The 26761-nt window shown below is 41.8% G+C and overlaps 1 protein-coding gene across 5 annotated transcripts in view; it reads left to right on the forward strand.

Moving 5' to 3' along the window:
* Positions 1-26761, forward strand: part of FRMPD4 (FERM and PDZ domain containing 4) — an 881306-nt gene that overhangs the window by 78242 nt on the left and 776303 nt on the right. For all 5 annotated transcript variants that reach the window (XM_047843671.1, XM_047843668.1, XM_047843672.1 and 2 more), the window contains 2 exons: positions 5899-6028; positions 20584-20707. In XM_047843671.1, coding sequence (XP_047699627.1) covers positions 5962-6028; positions 20584-20707 — 191 coding nt within the window. In that variant the 5' untranslated portion in view covers positions 5899-5961. The remainder of the gene's footprint in view (positions 1-5898; positions 6029-20583; positions 20708-26761) is intronic.

The following is a 26761-nucleotide window of genomic DNA, read 5'->3' on the forward strand; positions in this document are numbered from 1 at the left end:
CCCAAGTCAGTATCAAGAGTTGGATGCTTAACCAAGTGAGCCAACTAGGCTCACTGCTATTATACCACATCTTCTTTATCCATTCATCACTTGATAGACATCAAATAGCTTCTTCTTTTTTTCTTTAATTAGAATTATCTTCCTGAAGTTTGCATTTTAAGATGGCTCTGAGTTCCGGGGCACCTGGGTGGCTCAGTGGGTTGAGTGTCTGACTTAAGTTCAGGTATGATCTCGTAGTTCATGGGTTTGAGCCCTGGGTTGGGTGGGTTGTGTGCTGACGGCTCAGAGCCTGGAGCCTGCTTCAGATTCTGTGTCTCCCTCTCTCTCTGCCCGTCCTCCACTCATGCTCTCTCTCGCTCTGTCTCTCAGTAAATAAATAAACGTTAAAAAAGATGGCTCTGAGTTCCTAGAGAAAACCAGGTGGAACATCTACATCTCAAAGGCACAGAGAAAGGATGTAAGTTTCTCCAAGAAGGGCTTTTGCTGTCTGAATCCAAATCTTTTACAATATCTGCAAGCCTTTGAGATGGATAGAGGGGGATTGGTAGAGAGGATAGCTGGGCTTTGTATTGTTTCTAGAGCTGCATGTCTGTTCTTAGAAAGACTGATACTGTAAGATGAGTACATTTGTTTTTAATTCTTCAAAGAATAAGGTTGCAATCTGAATGTGTAGCCCCTGACCCAGCCATCAAAGTACGGGAGCCTCCATTTGCTTCTTTGTATCAGGGAGAAGATCTGCAACAAATCAAACGATTTGTATGTTCTAGATTTACAGCTGGGTTTCTTTACAACATTTTAGTAAATCCTTCCACAGTGCCTTTACAATGCTTTTCTTTCTTCTGGGTAAATAGTTTCGTTTTAGCTTAGGGGAGAAGGCCTAAAAAAAGTTCTTATCAGGCTCTGAATATCAGCTTCCAATTTGGCTAATTTATGACCACAGAGCTACTTAAAAAAATCCTTTTGAGTATCTTGTCAGGTTTCAGCTGGAGCAAACAGTAAATATTTCTGGCAGTATTGAACCACCCCATGGAGCTAAGAGGGGTTCTCAAAGAGGTGCAGATGATACTAGTTACCCAAATCCAGAGCCACTGTGAAAAATACCCAATAGAGAGAAAGACCTGGACAGTCCCCCTGAGAGCCGCAATTGCTGGGGTATTGTAACAGTTGCTAGGACCCTAGCTGCAAATGGAATGCCATCTGCATTTCTGCCCAGCCTTATCTGGCCACAAATAGGGTGTAACACAGATTTATGTTCAGCCATCTTTTGGGGGCCCCTAATCTGACAGTTGCCTAGCTAAGTTCTCAGGGTACAAAATGAGACAAACAAGAAGGCAATAGTTATCCTTGTTTGAGAAAGGATGGATAACCCATGTTTTTTTCTGCTGATCCAAATTTGGAAAGGAAGGGAAAATGTGAAATTTACCTTCTTATCTTGACCAGGCACCACAGACAGTCATCTGGGAGGGCTGACTTTGGTAAGAATTCTTACCTTTTGCTGACTTCTGCCAGTTTTCCCAGAATGCCTTCTTCATGGCTGCATTGCGAGTGAGGTGTCCCAGCTGGTCTTATCCTGGCCAGCAGAAATTATAGAGGAAGAAGAATAATTTTCCCTCTACTCTTTATAGTGAGTGTCTGGCTGCGACCCTTGTTATCAGGGCACCTTGTGAATTGATAAGATTACCTAAAATGGGTAAAAGTTTCCCACTGAAGCCAGTATAATTGAAGATTATCTTTGGTAAGGTTAACCTACTTGTTCAGTCTTAAAAGAAAGTTTTATTCACCTGAGGCCTCACGTGGGCACCGGTTCATTTAAGTCAGACCTAGTCTGACTCCAGACCCAGTCCAGTTTTTAAGTCCGACCCAGTCCATTTCCAGCAGTTTTGAACCCAGTCCGGAAGTAGAAATGTTGAAATAAAGTGGGAAAGCTCATAACGCGAAAGCTGTGGAACCTGGATCCAGGATCCGAGTAGGACTTGCTCACCGTCTCCACAGGCAGCAGGAAAGCAGCATGCTCCAGGGGCTCATGTTTGCTTTCCGTGTTTGGTTTCTCATTGCTCTGGAACTGGTAAAAGATAAACTGAGGCATATTAAAACACTGTAGAGTTTATCTGAGCAAAAATCAATTCGAATCGCGCTGCACCAAACTAGAAGTGGTTAGAAGCATTCTTTTCACAGGAGCTCGGGGAGAGATTTTTTGTGAAGAAAAGATGGAAGCAAAGTATGGAAATTATTGATGGGCTGTCACTCTAAGCCTAGGTGGCTGTTTGTGATGGGTTACCCTTAGCGTTTTGATTTTATAACTGTGAGGCATTTAGAGACTTAGATTTTGGTTTGCTTTTGTAGGCCACGGCATTAGAGCCTCCTCAGTTTAACAGCCTCCTTGTTTAATAAGATTTTATGTTTCAGTCTCACAAAATATTCATTTATTGGGTCAGTTTCCTATGTCAGCTAATTATACTGTGTGGATTCTCTATGACTACAGCAGTGATGATGTCCTTTCCCAGGTAGTTGGGTTTTTTTTTGCCTTGAGTTTTAGAATCACTATTACCTTGGGTTTGATAGTTCCTGTTATCCTATAATTTTTTTTTTTTAAAGTCAACACAAGGGATGGGCTAAATGGGTGATGGGTACTAAGGAGGGCACTTGTTGTGATGAGCCCTGGGTATTGTATATAAGTGAGGAATCACTAAATTCTCCTGAAACCAATACTACACTATATGTTAACTAACTTGGATTTAAATAAAATTAAAAATAAATAAATGAATAATCAATACAAACATGAAAATAAGAAATAAAAATGGTCTTTAGGCCTTATTTTTAGGCCTGGATCAATAGATATGCACCAGGCCAGAATTTGTCTGTCGTTAATTCATTTGCTTTTTTCAGTTTATCTTTTGCACAATAGTATGGGAAGACACACTTGAAATGTGGACATTCCTCCTTGCGATTTGCTATGGAGATAAAACTTGTAAGAACTAAAGCAAGTAGAAAGTGCTTAATACTCTAAGTACAAGAGTATATGAAGTTCCATGGATGTTCTAAGGAGGGAAAGAACGTTTCCACTAGGGTAGCAGTTAAGTAGATGGGGTGGAGGCAGGAGTTTTGAAGATGGTCTTAACGTTGGGTTGGCATTTCAGAATGACCTTACAGAGTAGGTAAGATCTTAAAAAGAGGTTTTGAGGTGGGAAAAGTATTACAGGGAGGAAATAGTATGAAGGAAAGCATTTTGGTCACCAGTGGGACTGATAGGAAGACCAACGGGTTACTTAGACTAATGTGAAAGTGCCAACAAAGAAAGTGCCAGAAACTAAGTTTACACATGAGTTATGCGGAGATCAGGGAAACTTTGGGTGCCAAACTCAAGGTTTCTTGCACAGGAATAAACTTTTGAATTTCTACGTAGCAGTGGTATACGGGCCCTGAGAATGCACCTCATAGGCCTCCTGCACGGGGGCAGGGGTGCGGGGGTGGGGGGGACAATTGTCCCAGGACCCCAGCCTCCGCCCTCTGGAATCCATTGTAGTTCTTGCCTCCCATGGGCTGCTCCCCAGCAATGACTGAGTGGGGACACTGAAGCATGCTGTTTCAGGACACAAACTCTTTTGTTGGTTGACCTTGGATTAAGAACTCCCAGACAGCTTTGCTGAAGCTTCCTTAGACAGTAAAGGTGGGTCTGTCAGCTCTCTTAACCTTGCCTGACCCCATCTGTTATTTCCCTTTGTGTGGCATTTCTATTAACAAAATGGTCATATATTTTTTTTTAATTTTTTTTTTAACGTTTATTTTTGAGACAGAGCATGAATGGGGGAGGGGCAGAGAGAGAGGGAGACACAGAATCGGAAACAGGCTCCAGGCCCTGAGCCATCAGCCCAGAGCCCGACGCGGGGCTCGAACTCACGGACCGCGAGATGGTGACCTGGCTGAAGTCGGCCGCTTAACCGACTGCGCCACCCAGGCGCCCCGAAAATGCTCATATATTTAATCTTGGCTTGATTCCTGCTCCTTAGATAAAGGACCAGGACTAAATCAAGGTGTTTAAGGGTAGCAACCTGGTTGGAGGTGTAGGACTTGGGAAATTGTCTTGAAGATGTGTTTGTATGGCAAGCACACTGCTTTTATTTACATCACGTAGATATTTGAAGACCCTTTGATGGAACTGGTGGCAATTATAGAGGTCTGTTAGCACCCCCCTAGGTTACCCTGGGTGTTGGCAGTGGGAGTCACTTAATAGTTTTGACTTATTGGGGCACCGTGGTGGGTCAATCAGTTGAGCAACCGACTCTTGGTTTCAGCTCAGGTCATGATCTCAACGGTTCGTGGGATTGAGCCCTGCATCAGGCTCTGTGCTTACAGTGCAGAGCCTGCTTGGAATTTGCTCTCTCCCCCTCTCTCTCTGCCCTTCCTCAACTCATGCTTTCTCTCTCTCTCTCTCTCTCTCTCTCTCTCTCTCTCTCTCTCTCTCACAATGAATAAACATTAAAAAAAACATTTTGACTTACAGGAATGGTGACACAGATTATTTCATAGTTCAGTCATTAACTATTATTACATAATAACACTAATTCTTGCCTCTAGTTCAGCGCTTCTGACTTAGAAAAAAAACTAACGTGTTAAGTGTTTGACAAAGACAGCTTAGAAATTATTTTCTCCATTATTTTTTCTCCTCGGTATCCTTTTAATACATTTTGTCAGGAATTATGGCATGGCTGTACAATTTCTTAATTTGTATGTTCTTTCTTTGTATAATTCATGAAAGAACTCTCGTGGTGGCCAAAAATTACTTTGACTCCATTTAGTATTAATAAAGACATGTGTTAAAGCATGCGCTCTGTTTGCCTGTTACTCAGCTTTGGGTTATGCTTGGTCTTGCATTGAAATAATTCTATGTTAAGGACCTCGCCGTTGGTTGCCTTGGATATCATGGTACTGTCACAACTTTAGGCTGTGACTTTGCTGCAGGTGCTAACAGGAGGAGACAATAGGCTGCCAAGCAGAGGCAGGGAGGGAAAACTGGATTCCCACACATACCGCGGCCTTGGCATGTTGCACACATTGCATGAGTCTGTGAAAATAACTTCTACTGGGAATATGTGCCATAAATAAACAAAGACTGCTCAGAAAGTTAACAAGAATGAAGGAATGAGGGAGGAAGAAGAGAGGAGTCTGGGAGAGGACTGACGGCCCTTGAAGGCCATTGCAGTGGCAGCGCTAAATGGGTGGTCAGACACAGCAGAAGGCCCAGGACGGAGGAAGCCATCTGCGGGACACTAGACCCCACAAGAATAAGCCAAGACCATGAACAGGGTAAGTAGAAGTGAGGGGAAAATGGCCAGTTGTTTTTGAGTCGTGTGCACAACTGGAGAATTGGGAGCTTTTGGCCAAAGCAGCCAGGCCTATTGTCTTTATATGCAAAACCATCCTGTCATTCTTTTGTTGCTCTGGGAACTTCATAGAGAATCAGTGCCTCATTTATCCATGGAGACTTCCATTCATCTGCTAATCCCCTAAGAACAAAGCTGCATTCCAGAATTGAAGAGTTTAATGGACATTTTCCATTGACCTTCTCACTCTGATTTTGTTGGCATTCTTAAGTTCTGTTTATAGTAAAATGTGTTTCCTTGGGTTGTAAAATGGACTTTTTCTCTAGTAAATGTCTGTGCCTGTGTAGAAAAATGTGGAAGAAACTTTATTATTCATTGTTACGAGTAGTTTCATAAAGTTAATCATTATTTAAATTTAGTAGAGATAGGAAAAGTCAAAAGAACATCTGTTTGTGACATTTTCAGGAGATGAGTTCTTGCCATGAGTAAAAGGGAGTGGATTATACTGTTCTTTAAAAATCTGTAACACATTTTGTATGAAGAAGATAATCAAAACCAGATATCATTTATCTCATAGGTGGATGGAAAAGAGACCAAGAAAAAAAAATAAGTGGCTTGGTGACCTAACTTTACCCAGAGAATGGAAAATAAAATGCAAGACTCCAAACCCTGCCCTTCTATTTCATCTTCATTTTGGAAAAATACAGGTGAGTATAGTCATTCTGAAAATTGATCTAGGGGCTGTGAAAACAAAGTCGCCAAGACAGCAGTGCAGATGTGAGTCAAAGAAGTTTTTGGTTTCCTTGCAAATATAATTAGAATGGTATTGTTTTCTTATTCATGAATGTGGAAATGTGCGACTTGATTATTTTTTATTTATTCATTTATTTATTTTTAGTTATTTGAAATTCAAGTTAACATATAGTGTAATGTTGATTTCAGGAAGAGAATTGAGTGATTCATCACTTATGTACAACACCCAGTGCTCCTCCCAACAAGCACCCTCCTTAATGCCCTTCACCTGTCTAGCCGAACCCCTTACCCACCTCTCCTCCAGCAGCCCTCAGTTTGTTCTCTGTATTTAAGAGTCTCTTATGGTTTGCCTCCCTCTCTGTTTTTATCTTATTTTTCCTTCCCTTCCCCTATGGTCATCTGCAGTGTTTCTTAAATTCCACATATGAGTGAAATCATAGGACATCTGTCTTTCGGTGACTGACTTATTTTGCTCGGGATAATACACTCGTTCCATCCGCTTTGTTGCAAGTGGCAAGATTTCATTCTTTTTGATTGCCGAGTAATATTCCATTGTGTGTGTGGGGGGGGGGTGGATATATGTATATACCACATCTTCTTTATCCGTTCATCAGCGACTTCATCAGTAGTTGTACGGGACATATGAAGGTGTGCTAACACAGAACTCGGTCTGCATAGAAAAGGCGACTGTGACAACAGTAATGGTGACAGTCACAGCCTAGGGCGTACTCATTCTATGCTGAACATTGTACTAAGGTGTGCTCCATAGGTTTTCCAATCAATCCTTATAATAAGATTAATTATTTTCAGCATTTTATGAATATGGAAACTGAGGCATAGAGAGGTTAAGACACCGGCTGAGCTTCATGTATCTGGTATAACGAGTCCAGGTTTGTTATCTCTCTCCAAGGAAAATTCTCTTAACCAGGGCAGATTGTATAACTGGTGTACTGAGTGATGATTGGAAAACACCAGCTTCTTTCACACATTTGATTCTTCTGAAAGGATATCCAGATTGTAGAGGAAGCTGAATCAGAATGCGCTGATTCATACAAGGCTTTGGCATAGGAATGACTACTATGCGGCCTGGTCTTACGAGATCTTAGGTCCATCAACTACTTGCTTTTGGAAGAAGGACTTCACCAGGAAGGTTCAGTTTCTAGGCAAGTAGTTGGAGTAATGAAGGACTGCAAACATTGAATTTAGGCAATAGCAGGAGAAACAGGGTGAAAAGCGTAGTTCTCAGTTCATGGGTCCCGGAAATCCAGACAGCATCAAGTTTAGTAAAGTTTTGTAAAGTAATGGACTGAATGTTGTCTCATGGTTTTTTAAAAGTTTTAATTCCAATATACTTAACATACAGTGTTACATTAGTTCCAGGTGTGCAATATAGTGATTCGGCGAATCTGTGCATCGACCCAGTGTTCATCACAAGTGGACTCCTTAATCTGCATCGCCTGTTCCCCCATAGCACCTCCCCACCTTCTGCCCCCCTGGTGACCATCAGTGTGTTTTCTGTAGTTAAGAGGCTGTTTCTTGGTTTGTCTCTCTCTCTTTTTTTTCCTTTGTTCTGTTTCTTAAATTCCACATATGAGTAAAATCAGATGTTATTTGTCTTTCTCTGACTTATTTTGCTTAGTGTAACACTCTTTAGTTCTATTCATGTCTCATGTCATGGTAGACAGCAAGATTTCACTCCTTTTTTATGGCTGAATAATATTCCCCCTACATCTTTATCCATTCATCTATCGATGGACACTTAGCCTGCTTCCTCATGGTTTTTATTTTTACTGAAAAAATATGCTAGTGGTGTGTTTTTATAGTCTGGATATTTAATTTTAAAAGATTTCACAAATTTTGATGACTTTGTGCCACCATTAGCCAATTTCTCAGGTAGAAATATACTTTTGTGGTGCGATTGATGGTTAACAGTAATGGATGTTAATTAATTCATATGTAGGGAGTCTTTTTAATTTTGATGTCCTGTAGCTGATTTCTCCTCAGATCTGATTGCATGAGTATTTTTCAAATACTGCATATCACAACCTATCGTGGGTTATAATAGTAATAGTAACTAATACCAGTTTTTAATAAAATAGAAGGGAAAATGTTAGAGTACGTAATTAAGAGGTATTGTTTTGAGAAACTCTTATCTCGTGTATATACCTATATCTCTATATTTGTAAATACTTACATGTCCATAGATACATATCTAAATACTGAATCAGTATGTGAAATGTGGCAGTCACACTTTTGAAAATATTGAATTAGATCATTATTTTTTACTCAGGACTTGTCATTGTTAAAGAGCTTATGCTAGGTGACAGAGAAAAGTAAACTATTTTCTCTTGTTTTTTAAAAAAAAATTTTAACATTTATTTATCTTGAGAGAGACAGAGAGAGACAGAGTGCGAGTGGGGGAGGGGCAGAGAGCGAGGGAGACACAGAATCTGAAACAGGCTCGAGCCAGTTTCAGCGCAGAGCCCGATGCAGGGCTCGAACTCAAGAACCGTGAGATCCTGACCAGAGCTGAAGTCGGACACTTAACCGACTGAGCCACCCAGGTGCCCCTATTTTCTTTTGTTTTTTTAATGTTTATTTATTTTTGAGAGAGAGACAGAGTGGGGGAGGGGCAAGCAGAGAGGGGGTCAGAGGATTGGAAGCTGGCTCTGCACTGACAGCAGAGAGCCCAATGTGGGGCTCAAACTCACAAACTGTGAAATCACAACCTGAGCTGAAGTTGGATGCTTAGCCGACTGAGCCACCCAGGCACCCCAAACTCTATTTTCTTACTTTTCAATTATGCTTGTGTAATTTGCGTTAGTGTCAGTCCTTGACAAGTAGAGAATATAATCTGTAAATTCACTTAGGTCCACGTTAGGACCTTAGGTCCGCTTAAGGTCCACATCAACGGCAACAGAACAAAAGTATTCCGGGTGCCTGACAGACCCCTTGATAACTCATTTCCCTCGGGAGAGTTCCAGCAACGTACCAGGTTCATGGCCTTTAGACATCCCCACTGAGAGAGAGTGCCACTGACAATCTTTATATGACCTGTTAGCAAAGCTTAATTTCTTTCCTATTATTTTAGACCAAAAAAATGCATTTAAATAAAAGTGCTGATATTTTTATCCTGCACCCCAGTGGATTGTGTTGAGCCACACCCTGTGGAGCACAGTCTCTGCTTTGTAGGCACGTTGTCCACTGGCAGCCACCCCTGCCTTCTGTTCTGACCTCATCTCACACAACTGTCCCTGCTCTGGCCTAATCACACTGAACACACCAAACAGATTCCTGTCTCAGGGCATTTGAACCAGTGGTTCTCTTTACCCGACATGATCCCTATGAGTCTAGCTCTTTGTCATGATGCAAGATTTGGTTCAAAGGATACCTTCTTGAAGAGGCCTTCCTGATTACTGTATTTCACAGAGCCCCCTCCTCTTTCCATAGCCCCCAGTTACTCTCTCTTCTCTTTCTGTTCTATTGCTCTCTTTGATTTATTTATTTTCACAGAACTTACCACTATCTGTTTAATCTCCCTCATACATTCTAAGCCCCTTAGAATGGGATCTTGTCTCTACAGTCCACCCCCCATATCCCCAGGATGTTTTGGGGGCTGGTAAATATTTATGGAGAGATTCAGCATTTCTCCTGTCCCTCTGCGTCACTTGAACCTGTGCCTTTGGATCTAGTTTTTTCATTTGTGTCTGAAAACAGTTCCTCCCCATGACATCAGTTGGCAGAGACACTGTATTAGGAAGGATGGGGTGGTTGATTGTAGGGTAAGCTGGATGCTGTGAGAACTCCCTGGAAGTAATACTTGTGACCTAAGGATTGGGTAGGGATGCTTGTCCTGGAAATCCTGATGACTTATTTCTGGTAATGAAGTGATTAGTCCACTTATGTGTCTGAGAACAGAGACCTTCACAACTGCAGGTGAATTATGCTCTTAGCTCTAAAGGAGATCAAATTTTTGTGTTCCATAGATAATTTCCACGATCAGAAACTTGATCTCCAACTGGAGATGTTTTCTTGAGACACAATTAATAGAGTCTGCTAAATTTTATCCCTGAAGACAAAATATTACACTCTGAATTTGGAGTTAACCAACTGTACCTAAATTCCCTACTATCCTGCCTTATGTCTGGTACTCAGTAGACCCTTAATAGGTATCAGTTAGATGAATAAATAAATAAACATAGTCATGGGGGTTGGGTCTGATCTGGCTCTGACATTATTCAGCTGTGCTACCTAGATCAGGGTCTGACAAACTGTGGTTCATAGGCCAAGTCCAGGCCACCACAGTTTTTATAAATAAAGTTTTATTGGAACACAGTCATGCTCATTTTTTTAAGTATTGCCTTTCACACTATAGTGGCAGAGTTGAGTAGGTGTGACAGAGATGAGATAGCCCACAAAGCTTAAAATATTTACCCTCTGGACATTTACAGGAAAAGTTTGCTGACCCCTGGGCTGGGGAATGCCACTTAACTTCTCCAGGCATTGATTTTGTCATTCATAAAATGAGTTGAATGGACTCAGTGATGTCCAAGGTCCTTCTCAAAGCTTACATCCACATTTTCTAGATTGTAAGATACTATGTTCCTAAAGAAACTCAAAGTGAATGGACTTAAGGTTACCCTCACTGTCTTCTTAGAAAACATGATTTCATGAAGCTGTGTTTTCATTAAATGGAGATACAGGTTTTGCCACATTTATCTGAAAGACATACGGAATGTTGCAGGTTGAGTTCATTTCTCTGGTTTGGTGTTTAAGTGTTTGGAGGAGTAGATGTATTATGCTGCTTAGTACCTTCCCACCGCTTTTGCCAAGGGCTCTGCTGAAGTAAAAGTCAAGAGTTTGTAAAGAAACTGATAAGTGGGTTTGCTTACAATCTATAATGCTTTAAGTGGGGGTCTGGTATATTGAGCTAAGAAGTAAAAAATAACATTAAATATAACATTAAAATCTCAGCTTGGCTTACTGTGAGGTCTTTCATGGTCCAGATAAGAAAATTATTCACTGCTACATGTTGCAGGAGAACAATTCTGGTCTGGGAAGAAACAAAAATTGTCTTTGTTAAGTTAGAATCAATTACTCTATCTTGATTGGTTTTCTTGTTTGGGCTTAAATTATAAGTGCTTAAGTACATAAAAGCCTCGTGGATCCCTTTGAAAGATCATCAGCCCTGCAAAGATTTTGTTCAGGTCACGAAACTTGTAATGGGTATTTCTCCTCATACTTGCCTTCCGCTTGCCTTCCTCCAATTACTGTTGACTGCACGCTTCATCACAGATCACAGAAAATGAGCATCACCATCAGATCACGTAGTCAGGACTTTCTAACAGACTGAACAACAACAAAAATAGAATACATTGAACTTTTATGAGAGGATAAGCAATGAATTGCAATTCTGGGACTCTGTCCCTCCCTCTTTCAACATTTCCTGACCATGTACTATGTGGCAGTTCTATACCAGGAGCTGGAATATCTCAGGTATATGTTATCTTTCACAGATTGCACATCTATAGCAATTTAGAGATTTCACACCATGATCCCACTTGGTTCTCACACGAGACTTTGGGAGGGAATCAGAACAAGGATTCCATCTACCCCTAAGGTTTATGTGGGACCCCTCTGTGGGAATACTGGAGTGAGGGAATGGAGATGGGAGCTCAGCCTGACTGCCTGGAGAAACTCCGGCCTCCTCCATGTGAGGATTTTGTTTTGTTTTGTTTTGTTTTAGAAGGGATCTTGTTGTGCTCTGGCGAACGCCTGGCACCTCCATCTCACTGATCTGAGGGTAGGGAGCAGAAAAAGGTCAGTGACAAGGTACAAGGGCCCTAATTCCTAAGTTCCACCCTACTCTGTCTTCCAACCCCAAGCAGGAGGCTGGATTTTCAGCTCACAGTGAGAGTGGCCCTTCTGAGCCTGCAGAATTCCCAGATAACTCTGGTGCTTCCCCAACACCCCCTCTCCTAACCAAACTCAAAGAGCTCCTTCCTCCTTGGGTGTAGAGTGCTTGCACGGGCATCTCTGAAATGTGAAAATTCTTTGCACATCATCCACCAGTGCTTGATGGTGACCTGGCAGTAATAGAAACCGCATCTTAGACCTGTCAATAGGTAACTCTGCCTTTGGGTAAGTGACTCTCTGAGCTTTAACGCCCTGATTTGTGAAATAGGGGAGTTGGACTAGATTATCTTTGAGGTCTTTCCCGGTTCTTGCTTGCCATGCTTTTTGGACTTACATTTGATTCCCAAATTAACTCAGTTTATATAGGGCTCCTGATCCAGAGATATCACTATAGCAGATGCTGTCACGGCAGTGCGTGTTCATATCCCCTTGGCACTCACCGTTTCTGCAGGCTTTCACTATCGCTCTGCCAGAGGCTTTCATCTGGCTGCCGAGACATGCTTGGCTGCAAATGCTGGGGAATTCAGATCCTCAGGAGTGGTCCTCAATTAATGCCAAATGCGAACTGAAGAAGGATATTGCAGCATCCTTTTTCCTTGGGGGAGACATCTCTCAAGCAGGTTCTTGCTTATCCACAAGCAGTAACTGGTTAGTTAATGTACACTGCATTGACTTCTTCCCTTCCTTCTGTTACATCACCTCCCAAATGAACCACTTGCAATCAGATCCTTAGCTCAGGGCTTGCTTCTGGGGGAATCCACCCTAAGATCAGTCCCAAGCAAATCCTATTGTGATTCGTCTAATAGCACATGCATTGGTTCACAGTGGTCAGTTCCTTGAGGAATGTGTCTTGTTTACCCGGACTAGGGTTACCAGATTTAGCAAATAGAAATACAGGAACTCTAGTTATTTCTCAATTTCAAATACTGTCAAATAATTGCTTAGTGCAAGTATATCCCATCTCAAATATTACATAATGAATACTTATACTAAAAAAAATTCATTGTTTACTTGAAATTCAAATATAATGGGAGTCCTGTCTTTTATCGGTCATCCTTAATCCCAGTTCTCATTGGGAGCAGTGGGCATTGCACCTAGACCAACACCAGGGCTGAGGAAAGGAGGGTGATTGGGATTGGCTTAGAAGATATAGAGCGTAGAGGGAGGGAGGGAGGCAGACCTGAATAGCAATGCTTAGAGATAAAGACATGTTGAGTACCAACTAGTAGATGGGTGTGAGGTGGTAGATAAGGAATGATCAATTCAAAGAGCTGGGGCAAGGAGGCAAAAATGGGGTACAAGAAAACTGCAAGCTGCAGTTTCAAACATTGTGGGGAAGGAGGTGCCAAAGTCAGCGAACTTGCCGAGACGTTATCGATTTCCCTAGCCCTATTGCCTCGCACAGTGCCTGGCTCACTCTGGGTGCTCAATAAACATTAAATGAATGATGGGGTAGGAAGATTGGTGGAAATAAGAAATTCTGCCATTGTGAGCTTTATGGAAAATGGTGCCCACTAAAAAATGCACAGGGCCTTTTAGAGCAATGACTTGCATCTGATTATAGAAGCATAGAAAATATGAATTGCTATGTGAATTCTAAGTAATGAGCTTTTCTAATCCTTTCCTCATTTTTCATTGCAGGTACAATTCAACTTAAATCTTTCATGGCTAGTCGGGTTTTTGAATGCCACTTGTATGTTCAAAGCTAATTTACTTAATAGCTAACTTATCTGAACCTTGACCAATATTATTGGAGCATTTAGATTGACAGAGAGTTTGGGATGAAAATTCCCTATTCAATTTCAGAAGATTGTAATCAATTTATGTTTTTAATGACATTTCCTTTTCTTTCTGCAGGAAGGATAAAATCTCATCCTAGGTCTATTATTTCTAGCTATAAGTTCAAAGTTGAAAAAGATTGGTTTTATCCTCAGCAAGCGATGTGATATTTCCTAACTCTTTGATAGAGAAAATGAAGAGAAATACAAAAATAAACGTCAGCATTTAGATAATAGAAAAGTAGTGCTAACGCATCCTCAATTGTCATTAAAGTCAGCTTTTATTGTTACTAGAGAAAAATGGTTTTTTTTTAATTTTTTTAATGTTTATTCAGTTTTGAAAGACAGAGAGAGACAGAGCACAAGCAGGGGTGGGGCAGAGTTGGGGGGCAGACACAGAATCCGAAGCAGGCTCCAGGCTCTGAGCTGTCAGCACCGTGAGATCATGACCTGAGCCGAAGTTGGATGCTCAACCGACTGAGCCCCCCAGGCGCCCCAAGAAAAACGTTTTTATGAAACAATAAGCAGGCTGGTCTCCAAAGGGTGGTTTCAACTTAAAATCATTTCTTCTGTAGATGATGTATCTTTAGAGTTAATATGCTCATTCTGTGTTAACTGTGTGTCAACTACACGAGAAGGGCAGAAATCTGTATATGGAGAAGTACTAAAAATGCACCTAGGAATTCAAAATAATATACATTTTAATGTAAAATTAAAGATGTACTTGTTCTACGCTTTCTATCAAAAGTAAAAGTCTTCTCCGATGCTATAGAGAAAAGAAAGCAGAAAACCATAAACCCAAAACGGAGTCACTTGTGCTAGGCCCGTGTCACCAAATCAGGGCTTAATACCTAACATAACTGCAGTTTCCGACTTCCCTGGGAGTGTAGTCTTACCGGGTCAGTCTGGAGTTTTCTGGTTAGTACCAGCGAGGTAATCTGCCACATAGAGCCTCTTCTGTCCCCCAAAGGGAGGTGAGGTAATCTGCTCACTCTTTATCGCTGCTCCCTTCCGTCTATAAACGCCTTCCATTTTGTATAGCTCCTTGGGCTCCTTTCTACTTACTAGATGGGATGCTGCCCAATTCATGAATCGTTCAGTAAAGCCAATTAAATCGTCAAGTTTTACTCCACTGTATGTTTGGTATTTGAGGGAGCCGATGATGTTACTTTGAGGTGTATTACCAAATCTGTGTGGTACTCTCATGGAAGTTTGCAGAGGAAGTAAAAGGAGGTCTCCTCTTTCTGAGAGTGGCAGGGTCAGTTATTCAGACCAATTCTCTGGATGAAATCTTTTTAGAAAGCTTAAAATTACTGAAGAGCTGACCAAAGCACAAAAGTGAAGGAAAATGTAAAATATGGTGTAAAATGTGGTGAATTGAAACCCGCTGTGGCATCGCTGTGGGAATGAAAAATGGTGTAGCTGCCGTGGAAAACAGTTTGGCAGTTTCTCAAAAAGTTAAGCAGAGAAATACCATATGATCCAGCAATTTCGCTCCTAGGTGTATATTCAAAAGAACTGAAAGTAGGAACTCAAACATACTTGTACACCAATATTCATAGCAGCATCTGTCACGATATCCAAAAGATGGAAACAACCCAAGTGTCTGTCAGCAGATGAATGGATAAAAATGTGGTCTGTCCATACCGTGGAATATTATTCATCTACAAAAAGGAACGAGGGGGGCGCCTAGGTGGCTCCTTTGATTAAGGGTCTGACTTGGGCTCAGGTCGTGATCTCAAGGTTCATGGGTTCAAGCCCCGCGTCGGGCTCTGTGCTGACAGCTCAGAGCCTTGAGCCTGCTTCGGATTCTGCATCTCCCTCTCTCTCCCTGCCCCTCCCCCGCGCACGCGCGCACACTCTCTCTCAAAAAAGAAATAAACATTAAAAAAAATGAAAAAGGAATGAAATTCTCATACATGTTACAACATGGATGAACTTTGAAGGCATTCTGTTGAGTAAAATAAGCCAAACACTAAAAAACAAATACTGTCTGGCTTCACTTATACCAGATCCCTAGAATAGGCTATTTCATAGAGACAGAAAGTAGAACAGAGAGGACCAGGGGCTGTGGGGAGGGGCAGTTGGGGAGTTGTTGCTTAAGGGGTACAGAGTTTCTTCTGGGGATGATGAAAAAGTTCTGGAAATGGATAGTGGTGATGGCTGCATGGCATTGTGAGTGTACTTAATGTCACTGAATCGTCCATTTAAAAATGGTTAAAACAGCAAATTTAATATTGTGTATATTTAATCACAGAAAAAAAAGAAGGAAAAAAAAAATGAAGGAGAAACCTGACAGGTAAATGAGCACAGAAGCTGCTTTTGACCTGAAGGCATTTACCAATTTTCAGAAAATTAAGACCTGTTCTTCACAGCCTCCTGCAGCAGGAGACAGAAAGCAAAGCACAGAGTCTTTTTGTTGGGTTTTTAATATTCATCTCATTGATTTTATCCTGATTGTGTCCACGAAGTTTCTGAATCAGAGACAGACTGTCATTAGTGTTATTTACATAACAATCATTGCATTGACCGCCCCTTCTTGTCCCAGACCTTACTCCCTGGGGCCTCAAAATGAAAGTCAGGTGGAAAAATCTGTCCTGTGAGGGGCCAGATGATCCATAGGTGAGCAATGGAGAAGAATGGATTTTCTCTGCATATATACTGGAGAATGAAATAGCTGCCTCCTCGCTTCTCTCAAAAAGAGGGAATAAAATTTTGCCTTCTGGGGATGGGATGAAAGGATCCTGGGTTCTCACTCTAACCTTTTAGTATGTGATTAAATCTTTTTAAGGACCAGATAAGCCTGAATGTCTCTGGCTCTCCAAGGCCCTGAGCCTCATTTTTCCCTTGCAATGTTAACACATACCTCCAGAGTTAAGTGAATCTCTCCAGAGTTCTCTCACTATCTATACAGTTCTAAATTACCTTCCCAAGGCTGCTCTTAGCTCTGGATCCCAAGTTTTCAGCAAGATTTATTCAGAAATCCCCACCTCTGCAGAAGCACAAAAATATTTTCTCTGCACCCACACTGTTGAAGACCAGGCTTTAAAAAAATTTCTTTGTTAAAGTCCTGTTTATCAGCTCTTTCTAGTACTTAAGAATGATTTCCCCTTCTCACCACTTCTATTCAACATTGCACTGGAGGTTCCAACAAGTACATTCAGACAAGAGGAAGAAGTGGGGAGAGAAGGACTCGGAGAGGAAGAAGCGAAATTGATTTCATGTGCAGGTTCCACAATCATCTATGTAGAAAATGCTAAAGCATCTACAAGAAGCCTACTAGAACGAACTATAAGTGAGTTTGGCAAAATTGTACACAAGTACCTCTAACCTACGGCAGAACGTGATAGCTGCTTTTATAGAGGTACTGTGTCCTTTAGAAGTACTGAAGTGGGGACATTAATTCTCTTGGAGAAAGTAGAAGACATCATAGGAGGTAAGCTGTGAATCACGTGTTTGAGGAAGGATTGATCTGGGTCAGGAAGAAGGCAGTTGGTGTTCTGATGGAGGACAGGGAAAAACACAAATGTTTGGAGGTGGAAAATCGTGGTGCTGAAATGCCAGACCTGGAATGTCAGACCCCAAATTAAGGACTTTATCTGAACGACTTGAAATAATTTTCCACACCTTCCTTAGAGTGTTATGTAATTATCTTCTCAACTATAAAATAGTAGGCTTACTTCTTTTTCTATTGGCTAGTCAAAAGAGATGATTATGTTCATAAGTAATTTAAATTGACCTTAGTATTTTGAAGCAGGCAAAATAATCCAGTTTGATGTAAAAGCAAATGAAAACATGAAAGGAACATTTTCCAATCTGCTGCTCTTGGATATTTACCATCTTTCTACATAATCCTAGAATATAAGCTTTTCGAGGGTAGCACCATGTGATCTGAGTCTTTCACGTTTGCCACTGTGCAGACCATTCAGTAGGCGTTTAATCCTTGCTCTCCAGCGATGATGTAAAACTGCAATAATCTAGGTGGTAACTCTTGACATTATTAAAAAATGAGTGCTTCCAAGAAAGGAAAAATCCACAGCACACAGCCAAACAATAAATATGGGAAATAGGCTAGAAATAGATTTATTTCTTAAAGCCCCTGCTTCTAGGACCCAGCGCGTAACTGGAGTGTCCTTCCCCCATCCAGGTCACATTGAGCAGCCTGGACATTTCCCAAGGCAGACAGCTTCCTCCTCCTGTAATCCAGTCCGTAGAGGAGGACGTGGTTTTCCCTGATTCCGAACACCATTCTGCTTTATTAAAAACTCTTTTTCTCCTTCCTATCCCAAAGCAGATGGGGCATGCACCTCTCTTTCCCTGCCTATTCAGTACTTTCTCATAGGAGCCTCCGAGCACAAACCTGAGCCCTTCGGAGCCGACCCCTTCACACCAATTTCCAAAATAAGCCCTGGAGTGGACAGACAGCCGTGCAGACACAGTTGACCATGTGAGCAACTCGCCTTCCTTGGGATCACACCCGCTCCTACTCAGAAAGGAAATTCTAAGGCTCTGAACACTGTTCTTTCTCCCAAGACAACTTTCCGTCTGTAAGATTTCTCCCTTAGGCATGCCATTCTTAATGAGAAGATGTCCGCCATCGCCTGTGGACTTGAACTGCACTTTTGCTTTTGAAACCACGTGCCTCATTTTCTCAGTGTTGAATTTAAATAGACTGCTGTTATTGTATTTAGTTGAAAAGACTTTTTTTTTTTTTTTGCACTAATATGAGGCTCATAAGGAAACATCCCAACTGGGTTGGTTAAGGTTACCCGAATAGGCAGGGAATCTATGTCCTCATTATCTCTGCCTTGATTTGGCTGTCAAAGATCTGCTCAGAATAGTTTGCCAGAACAAACCCTACTTGCAATGGGATGACAGAAACTGAGGTAAAATGAAGAATATGTAACAAAGGAGAAACTAGCATATTAAAAAAAATTTAATGTTTATTTATTTTTGAGAGAGAGTGCGCTAGTGGAGAAGGGGCAGAGAGAGAGGGAGACACAGAATCCCAAGCAGGCTCCAGGCTCTGAGCTGTCAGCACAGTGCCCGACGTGGGGCTTGAACCCACGGACCGTGACATCATGACCTGAGTCGAAGCTGGACGCTTAACTGACTAAACCACCCAGGCGCCCCTAGTGTATTTTAAACAGCAGGTTTGGGAGACTTCCAAACTATAGTAGTGTGTTGTTTCGAAACAGAACCAATAGAATACATCCACACACACACACACACATATATTTGGACAAGGGTTCATAGAGCTGTCTTATAAGGAATTGGTTCACACGATTATGGAGGCTGAGAAAACCCCATCATCTGCCATCTGTAAGCTGGAGACCCAAGAGAACCAATGGTATAAGTTCCAGTCAGAGTGCAGGCCCACCCACCCTGGCGAGGGAAATTCCTTTATTCCATCTACTGGTTCAAATGTTAACCCATTGAGATGCACACTCACAGGTACACGTAACATGATGTTTAACCAAATATCTGAGCACCCCACGGCCCAGTCAGGGAGACACAGAATTAGTCATCACAGGTAGTGAGCAGTTTAGCGAAAGTCCATGGAGATTTGATATTCCCCACTTAAAATGTGTGTCAATTTGGACAAATCAAATTGGCCACCTGCATATGAGTCCTGTGGCTCACCCACTTTGACTTGACTTTGCCTGCCACCGGTCTTTGGCATGAGCCTATCTCAAATGTAAATGGCATCTCTCCTCTTTTGAACAACTTCACTAAAGCAATGGGTCTAGAACAGCAGTTTCATCCGGGGGTGATTCTACCTCAAGGGGATATTTGGCAGTGTCCAGAGACATTTCTGGTCATCACAACTGGGGAGATGCTATTGGCTTCTAGTGGTTGGAGGCCAGGGACGCTGCTAAACAACCTCCAGTGTGCAGGGCTGCCCTATAACAAAGAAGTATCCAGCCCAAAATGTCAATGATGCTGAGGCTGAGAAATCCTGTTCTAGAGAGAAAGAGACATTCCACACTGCTCAACACAATATGCCCCACATGTCCCCTGTCTTTGTCATGAGAAACCAATGCTTTCTGAAAGCTTTCTAGATCGGGATTTTTCCACTGAGTTTAAATTACTGGGTAGGATCTAGTGTTAAAATTGGCAACTTTGGAATAACTGCATTAAGGTAGACACGTTACATATCAAATTTGGATGAGATGCAGGAAAGCCACGAGAGAAGTTAAGCGGCACTTTGAAATCTAAGAGAACTGTGTGAATGGTGTGCAGGTGGCTTTATTCCAGCTCATAGCGCAAAATACCCCACAGTGAGTTCTCAGATGAGGAAGAGCAAATACTCATTTTCGTCAGAGGCAAATTGCTGAAACTGCAGTTATGACCTCTTCAGACCTTCAGAAGGTGCCAGTTCCTTCCCAGTATGACACCACTGTGATTCTAACTGCACTGGGTTGTCTTGAGCCAATAGGGGTCAGTGGGCAAAACTTCGGAAATCTTGTTTCTTGACTTGCCCGTTTGTGTGCTCTATTGCAAACCTGATTGCTTTTTTCTTAAATGGGTAACCTGTACATCTTTGCTCATGGTCAGGAAAAAAAAAAGTCCCTGTTAATAATTTACAAAAGACAGAGCTCCTCCTCTCTTGCATCCTCAAATCTCTCAAAACACGTGATCGTCTAAGCATATCTGGTTTCCAAGTAGCTGAGTGAGGAAATATGATTGGCCTCTCAGCATTGATTCCTCCTCTCCTTCCTCTCTCACTCTTCTTGCCTAGCAGTTGTTTGCTACGAGACGGTCATTCTTCCTATAAACGAATAAAGAACAGAGTTCTTTCTTTCCATCCTTAGGAAAAGGTGGGCTTTTTTGCCTTCCTACCATGGACGAGGATCTTGAAGGAGAAACTTGGCAGACCTTTTCCATTCCCTGGGGCTTCGGCCAGGCAGTAGAGGATGAAGGAGGACATACATGCCAGTGAGTAACAGTCCTCAAGTACAAATAGCAGGGGTCCTGTCATTGCTTCCTGAGATTAGCTCCTGGTTTTCAGTAGGATGGATTTATTTGGACAAGGGTTGAAAACCATGTGTCAGAATTATACAAAAATGATGCCTTTGATAGAAAAGCGATGAGATCCTTCTGAGTTTTGTCTCAGTAACTGTAATTTTTACAAAAAGAATATTTGGAGGTGAGGCAGGAATATCCTGCAAAAGAAAAGCATAACGTCATACACTACTCTGGCTGTTTATTTCCTCACGGCTACATGTCCAGAGGCACGCTTTTGGGAAGAGAGAAACTGATTTTAGCTGCTCATCCTTATATATGGTATTCTAATCGGCTATCACTCACAGTAAACTTTTGACTGCACTTGTGCACTTTTTGCAAGAGAAATTGGGTTGTGCTGTGTTTATTTTCTTTTGAAAGTGGTGTCTTCTCAATGACAAATGTATCTATCAAGATGAAAACTTTTCATTGTTAAGCAGAAAATGCTATGTTGGCTATACAAATTAGTTTGTATTTAATTGCTTATCTTCAGTGGTCTTGATAAATAAGTGTTTCTCCCTTGGAAACCTATTTTACACAAAGTGCAGATCCTTGATGAGTGGCTGATGGTTTATAGAAATATGTAATTCTTTCTTGATTTTGTCTAAGTTTCAAGTATTTTGAGATTCTTGAAATTTGTCAGTGCTGCATGCATTTTGGAATGCAAATTGGAAAGTTTCCAGTCATTGTGCTATTCAATGCTTTCTCATTAATCACTGGTACTTGTGAGTTTGTTTAAATGATATTCTTTCGGCAGATTCTGTGATTATCGAGTGTTGCAGCATTGCAATAAGAACGTTATGTGAAGGGGCACCTATAAAGGAACTGCCACAGGTTGAGAGAAGCTCTCCAAATGGGTAGAATTCATTACCCTGGACTTTTATCACTTGGGACTTTGAGCCAAATGTGTTTAGAGTTGCCATCATTTTCCATAATAGTAATCACTTGGTGGCACTATGTGTTTTAAAACAGTTTTGACAGTTTGCATGGGTGCAAATGAAACCTCTTTCCTTTCGTTGTAAGGAAAATTTAGAAAGTGACGTTGTCATTCTTTGGGACTAGAACATACGAAACAGCCTGATGTTTTGGAGCGAGCAACAGTGATCTCCCAAAAACTACTGTTTGCTTATGATGTAATTTCATTGGACAGCTTTTCTTTGTAGTGCACACATTTTCTTCCCGATTTCATACCTGAGAGATGAAATGATTGAATATACTTAGGCTAAAGAGAACAGCCGCTTAAGACAGGATCCTGAGATTTGTGGCTCTTGCTTGTCTGATTAGTACCATGAAACGAAATAGATTCGGCTCCGAGCTCACTGAAGCATGTTGTTTACAGGTTTGGGAGAAAATAGATAATGAAAGGGATAAGGAATATTTTAAATCAGAACACTAAAGACAAACCACTGAATTCCAGTTGGATAGTTTGTTGGCCATACTTTTAACTCCATGTACCCAGTGAAAAGTCTAGTGTGTCTCGTTTTATTAGAATTAGTGCTAGATATGTCTCTAAAGACTGAAGTTCCGTGTTATCCCTGGATGTGCTTAGTCATTAGATGATTCAAGTTAATATATTATTAATTTTAATTTTATACATAAAATACTATTTTATTTTTATGACTCAACACAAAAAGCAACCATTATTATAACTTCAGCTCATTTCTGCAGTGGACAATGCTCTCAGGTATAGAACCATGTAAATGTGGTTCAAGATTCAGTAGGTGGGGACAGTCTTCGTAGAGCAACAAGTGAGGCTGGCCCAATTCCCTCAATCGAGTCTCATTTGAGCCTGCTGACTTTTCACAGGAGTACGATCTAAAATCCTTAGTCTGTCGTCCAGTCAGGCAGCGCAGGCTCCCTCGTCTGGGAGGTCCCTGCAGCCCTTCTCCACGTTGCTCATTGCTGATCCGAAGAAGCTATCATAAGACTGAAGTGAGGACGAGAATGATTCACTTTCCTGAAGTTTGTAACCTTTAAAATTAAAGCGACTTGAGATTGTTTTTGTTGTTGATTAAAGAGCAACTGGTTGCCCAGTAGAGCAGCCACACAGAATGGTCAGGTTTCCGGAACGGGTCTGACCTGGCTGTGTGCCCTGGTGCCTTCATTTATTGCCTATATGGCTTTGGGCAAGTTTGTCAGTTTCATTAAGCCTCAGTCCTCATGTCTGTAAGATGAGGATAATGCCTACCTCATGGGGATGGAGGGCTAAGTTAGTTATTGTAGGAACATCTCCTAGCACAGTGCCTGCCTCAGCCAGTTATCTGATTACCGACGGTCATTCTTAGTATTCGTATTAGTAGCAGTGATAGCGGAGCCTTTCAAAAACAATCTGGATCACAGGCGTTCAGGTTCAGTTTAAGTTTGAGAGAAAGTTATAGGTTATTTGGCTATATCTTCTGGCAGGAAGATCCTAATCTTCTAGTAGGAAAAAGGATTCATTTGGAACCTCACCTACTAGAATGGCAAACAGGGATAACACTGAGAATGCCAAGTGCTAGCCAGGGTATGGAATGACCGGAACTCTCATGGATTGCCCGCACGATGTACCCGCAAAATGGTAGAGCCACTTTTGGAGAGCACTTGGTAACTTCTCCTAAAGCTAAATGTACATTTGCCGTAAAACCCCTACAGTCCCACTCGTGGATATTTCCCCTAGAGAAATGAAAACTCACGTTCACAGAAAAAAACTATCACGAAAGTTTAGAGGAGCTGTATTCAGAATTGCCCTAAACCGGAAACACCGCAGATGTCCTTCAACGGATGCATGGATAAACGAACCGTGTTAAATCCTCACAATGAAATACCACTCGGCAAAAAAACCAGAACAAACTATTGATACACACAACAGTTTTGGATAAATGTCAGAGGCATTATGTTGAGTGCAGGAAGCCAGTTTCAAAAGGTTATATACTGTACGATTCCATTTATATGACATTCTCAAAAAGACAAAGCTATAGTGACAGAGAACAGATCGATGGGTGCCAGGGGTTAGGGGTTGGAGAAGTGTGTGAAAGTACCTTCTGTAATGGAGCTATTTTGTATCCTAATTTTGGTCATGGTTATAAGAACCTATACATGTGATAACATTTATATGGAACAGTATGTCGAAAAGTTAAATTTACTATGTGATAATTTAAAACATGAAAAATGAGAATACCAGCTTTTGGCCCTTGAGGAGTTCATAGGTGCACTGAGGGACAAACACAAATACTTGGGTGAATGCAGTGATCGCAGCACGCTGAGAGAAGAGCTAACACCTGGTGTGGCATGCCGTACTGGTCTGATGGGACTGGGTTACAAGCGTACCCAGATATTGCTGCGCAAGGATTGTGGGGTCCCGAGGCCCGGGCCAGTTGTTTATGGCCATGTGCAGCCTTGTCCCTGTACCCTCAACCGTCTTCTATGTGTACCAAGACCTGAAAAAGTCTGGGGGGGTCCTGGATTAGGGTATGATGAGACCCCTTGGCCTCGTCGCCTGGGAGGAGGAAGGTACCGAGAAACCTCCATAGGGGAGGTGGTGCCCGCAGTGCGAATAAAGGGTAAAAAAGAGAGAGCTAGGCAGAGGCAGCAAGGCAGTCGTTGCCTGACAAAGGCACAGAGGAGAGAAAGTGAGTACAAGTTGGGGGCCCTAGGGTATCCAAGATGACAAGAGTACGAAGTGTGAGGTGTGGCTGGAGAACCGAGACCGGGGACAGGTTTCTGGATAGCCTTGTATAATAAAAGGACATTTGGTTTTATGATAGTGGATTCTGGGCGTATTTAGAGGCACATGGGGGATGAGGCGGCAGAGACAGCAATTTGATGAAAGCGAGAAGAGGCTGCAGGGGTGGGATAATGGGAAGAAGTACAGGGTTTGATCTTAACTGTCAAGTGCTCGAGAACACACTTGTAGCATGTGTAGCATTAATGGCAGACTCTCCCTCCTGGGAAGATCTTTTCACTCATTCGTTCACCACCAATTCATTCAACAAATCATCCACCTGCCTGATAGGCACTATTTTAGGTCCCGGGGATCCAACAGTGAACAAAATCAAGTCCCAGCTCTTGTGGAGCTGATATTTTCAGGGCTAAATGAGCTAAGCTTTGGACAGTTTTGAAGTGTAAAGGGGCTCTGAGGTAATAATGCCTAGTAGACAGGTGCTATAAAGACCAGTCTGAGCTGAAAATTCAAATTGGTGGTCACTGGTACAAAGATAGATATCGGAGCCTTAGAAGTTGATTGAATAATCCATCTTTTGATACTTCAATAAAGCTGGAAAAAACCAATTTTTTTCACCCAAATTCTCAATGATTTGCCATTAAGGCTTGTTTTTCTGTAAGAGGAGGGATCCATCTAGCTTATGCTGTAATCTCAAGGGTGCTCATCCACCCAGATTCCTTTTTTGTGACATCCTGGCAAAGGGTTCTCTAACCTTTCTAGAAGAGACTGTGTTACAATGAACAGATGTGTCTGACGTGTGGAACATTATACTAAGCTCTAGGATGGGGAGGAGATGGAAAAGAAAGAGTAGACCTGGTCCCTCTTCTGAAAACACTGAAAGTCTACAGGGAGAGCTAGCTCCTTAACCCTCTGTAAGTACTTATGGTGCTTGAGAATGGCCATAAGCAAACAAATAGAAATTCTGGGTGGCTCAGGGTGCTGAATCTTACAGTACATATATATACACGGGCAGAGTTGTAAAGCAGTCATCAGTGACTTTCAAAAGAAGTATGTTCTTTTTTAAAAAAAATTTTTTTTAAAATTTTTTTTTCAACGTTTATTTATTTTTGGGACAGAGAGAGACAGAGCATGAACGGGGGAGGGGCAGAGAGAGAGGGAGACACAGAATCGGAAACAGGCTCCAGGCTCTGAGCCATCAGCCCAGAGCCCGACGCGGGGCTCGAACTCCTGGACCGCGAGATTGTGACCTGGCTGAAGTCAGACGCTTAACCGACTGCACCACCCAGGCGCCCCTAAAAATTTTTTTTAATGTTTATTTAGTTTTGAGAGAGAGAGAGAGTGAGAGAGTACGAGGGGGGAGGGGCAGAGAGAGAGAGAGGAAGACACAGAATCTGAAGCAGGCTCCAGGCTGTGAGCTGTCAGCATTGTGCCTGACATGGGGCTCAAACTCATGGACTGTGAGATCATGGCCTGAGCCGAAGTTGGATGTTTAACCGACTGAGCCACCCAGGCGCCCCAAAAGGAGTATGTTCTGAAGCCAGTTATCGATGAACTGGCAATAATTGGAATGACATAGGCCAAATTCTTGGGTTTGACTTTGGACAGCATAAATGGGCACGTGGTATTTTGAAGAGATTCTTTTAATGAAATAGTTTTAACCCGGCTGTGTTGTTAAAGCTGCTGTGACTCAGGTACGTATTCATGCTACCATGAATACGTTGATGTGGCCCCCCAAACCAAAACATTAAAATTCCGACTGTTCTGACAACCAGGAAATAAACAAGTGGTTGTCCTTTCTCCATCATAAGGCCTCATCTCCCTGTGGTGGGTCTGGGATAAGGTGTGAGTCAAAAGTGGGGAGGCAAAAGGGTAGGTTCAGGTACCATCTGGCAGGCAAACTACCCATGACCGGGAATCACGTGCTAACCATTGTCCACAGCTCATAAAGGACTTTTGGTCATTCTGAGCTGAGTGCCCACTCATTTTTGGAGCTGTCATGACAGCTTGGATGGTCTGCATCTCATGTCAATTAATTTCACCTTTAAAATTACAGTGGCTCTACTTGTTTACATATAACAAAGAATTACACGTACTCAACTAAAAATGTGACTTATTTCCTTTTCCATTTGATAATTCAGGGATACACACCTCTGCTATTTAAAGACTTCTTGAGTATACTCAGTTTTATTGACTGGTGTTATGTTGGACACTAAGAGTAAAGAGGAGGAAGAATGTGTTTGTCTTTATTCATTCTCAGCTCCATATTGCACAGCAAATCTTCAAATAAATTTCTAACAGATCTAATATATATTATATTACAATACATA

The sequence above is a fragment of the Prionailurus viverrinus genome, chromosome X, assembly GCF_022837055.1.
Source record: "Prionailurus viverrinus isolate Anna chromosome X, UM_Priviv_1.0, whole genome shotgun sequence".
Taxonomy (NCBI): domain Eukaryota; kingdom Metazoa; phylum Chordata; class Mammalia; order Carnivora; family Felidae; genus Prionailurus; species Prionailurus viverrinus.